Genomic DNA, 2,335 nt, shown 5'->3' on the forward strand with positions numbered 1-2,335 from the left:
ATCGAAAAGGAGAAAAAAGTTAACTTCTCTTTTCTGGGCTGTTAAGATTCGTCGTCCCATTGCTTTTATTTTCTGGTTCTGTGTTTCATGCTTTCCGCTGCCTTTTTATGAACTGCCGTGTTAGTTTCTTTAGGTACTCCATCTTGTCCCTGAAGATTTTTCTTGCAATAAGCTTACTTGGTCCGAATCCGAGGGATCTGATGATGCAATCCTACCCATCTTTGTAAATGGCTGACATGCAAGGCGGGCAGGTAAAAAATGGACAAACACTATAGTGAACTGCAACGCAATCTGGTGATCTTTTGGAGCAAAAGCAAAAATCTTTGCCACATTTCATGCAGAGACAACTTACCACCATTTACATATAGGCTATAGGATTCTAGCTATTGAGCGACCGACTGAAGGTTGTAGGAGTTAACCGCGGACAGTGAGCAGATAGATTAGTTCAGGTTTCAGGTTGCAAAATACAGTGCAAGCCTATACAAGGCACGGTTCTTATTTGAAGATACGATCAGCGAAGTCTACGTTAACATCTTTACATACAAACTGCTTTAAGAAGAGTACCGTAGGAGTGTAGGCAAGTAATACTCAGATAGGCAACCTACTCTCACTCTGCGCCAAGATTGAGACGACGCATGCAAGCTGAGCTAGTGGTGGTGACCTCCATTTCCGCCGTTCCCTTCCCTCGCGTTGCCCGGCGGCCGCGGCCTCCTCACCGCCCACACGCGAGTGATCACCTCCTGCATGTAGAATCCCTGCAAAAATGGAATGACAGCCAAGCGCACACGAACTGATTAATCAGTCAACTGGCAAGATCACCAGGATGAACAAAAGATTGCACAAACTGAAAATCTACTTACAGTGGCGCCGGCGCTCCTGTCCCTGTCCGCCTCGCCTTCCCGGGACGAATCGACAGATGCAGGAGAAGCTGCAGCGCTCCGCTTCGTCATGCCGCCGAACGAATCCTGCATCCCCAGGCAGCTGGCGAAGGCCCGGGCCAGGTACTGCAGCAGCGAGCACGGGTGCACGAACAGCGACGAGCCCGCCATGGACTCTTCGTCGGAGCTCCTCTCCTCCTCCTCCGCCGCCGCCTCCGCCTTGGGCTGGTCCGTCGGCTCCACGGAGCGCTGACCTGCCGGTTCTGCAGAGCTCTCCTCCTCGTGCTGATCCGTCGGCTCTCTGAGGAGGTTGTCTTCCTCCTGATGCTGCTCATTGTGCTGATCCATTTCTGCTTCTCTTGCTCGATCCTATGGCGGCCGCTCTAGGGGTTTGGGGGGCGTGCGCGTGCGTGTGTGGCGTACCGCTACTGTTTCACTTTGCTCAACTTTATTCCGTGCACTGGACAGCACAGGATGCCGTTGGTGCGTTCGAGGGCAGTAACTCCCCTCTGTCGCTGATTCATTTCGCACAGGCCGCTATTTATTGCCGACGAACGGGAACAGGTGACCTTTTCCAAGAATGCCCCTCGAGCATTGGACCATGGACGTATTAGGCATGGCATAGATCGAGGCAAAAATTTAATCAGTAATTTAATTAATAAAATATATATTATATATTAAATTTAATGATATCTTTTTCGTGACATATAACTTATAGTTTGTTGTTTAAATTGCTAGTAAATTTTTTACCTTGAAATAAGTGGCGACCTTATATTTTAGGACTGAGGGGTATCTCTTCTCGCTTCCACGAAATGACTTTCAGTAGAAGCGTTGGATCAATCATTTGCGACATGTTCTGTTTGGGGTGCGACCGTCGCGGGACATTTTTTTATGTTTTTGCAATATTTAGTTTTCAATGAGATTATTTTGCAGTTGCTGATGAGTATTTGTGTCACGGATTTCTACATCCATAGAGAGAAAATCAGTAAAATCTATGGATATCTGGTGATCAACATTCGCAAGAGGACTCCGACACTCATAGTGACTACATGGCCATTCGCTTGAGTCTTGCGGTCACTCTCGATGATAATGAATGTTGTGCATGATCACACAAACGTGCATCACCTTCCATATTTGATCTTAAAATTAGGTAAGATCAGGGCACCGAACAATAGCGAAACGAGATTAGAGAAGACCAAATGCTCGCTCGATGCAACTCTAGGGCTCAGCAGAGTTTGACTTCTTCTGACCTAGAGTCTAGGAGACTGTCTTCAAAAATGTGGCCATCTAGGACACTGAGCGGACCCATGTTGAGAGTTGTGTGGTCAATTGATCACACAACTTTTTGCCAAATTCTTTCAATGTTAGTATTAATCTTGGAAAAAATATTTAAAATAAGTATAAAGTATATGTCTTTGACATCATAGATTTGAATGACAATACGAACTTTAGGTTCT

The 2,335-nt window shown here is 46.4% G+C and overlaps 1 protein-coding gene across 1 annotated transcript; it reads right to left on the reverse strand.

The window, feature by feature from the left end:
• Positions 1–300: 300 nt before the first annotated feature.
• LOC127336968 (uncharacterized) lies at positions 301–1,386 on the reverse strand. The gene is made up of 2 exons (XM_051363833.1): positions 861–1,386; positions 301–755 (listed from the first exon to the last, which is right to left on the reverse strand). The coding sequence occupies exons 1-2, from the start codon at positions 1,224–1,226 to the stop codon at positions 648–650; spliced, it is 474 nt and encodes a 157-aa protein (XP_051219793.1). The 5' UTR covers positions 1,227–1,386; the 3' UTR covers positions 301–647.
• Positions 1,387–2,335: the final 949 nt, after the last annotated feature.

The sequence above is a fragment of the Lolium perenne genome, chromosome 2 (genome assembly GCF_019359855.2).
Source record: "Lolium perenne isolate Kyuss_39 chromosome 2, Kyuss_2.0, whole genome shotgun sequence".
NCBI classification, from domain to species: Eukaryota; Viridiplantae; Streptophyta; class Magnoliopsida; order Poales; family Poaceae; genus Lolium; species Lolium perenne.

Bases quoted from the DNA above. Each gene is read 5' to 3' on its own strand.
- LOC127336968 (XM_051363833.1), bottom strand. From the start codon at position 1,226: ATGGATCAGCACAATGAGCAGCATCAGGAGGAAGACAACCTCCTCAGA. The intron at 756-860 runs GTAAGTAGATTT...CCATTTTTGCAG, and splicing joins ACAGGAGCGCCGGCGCCACT to GGATTCTACATGCAGGAGGT.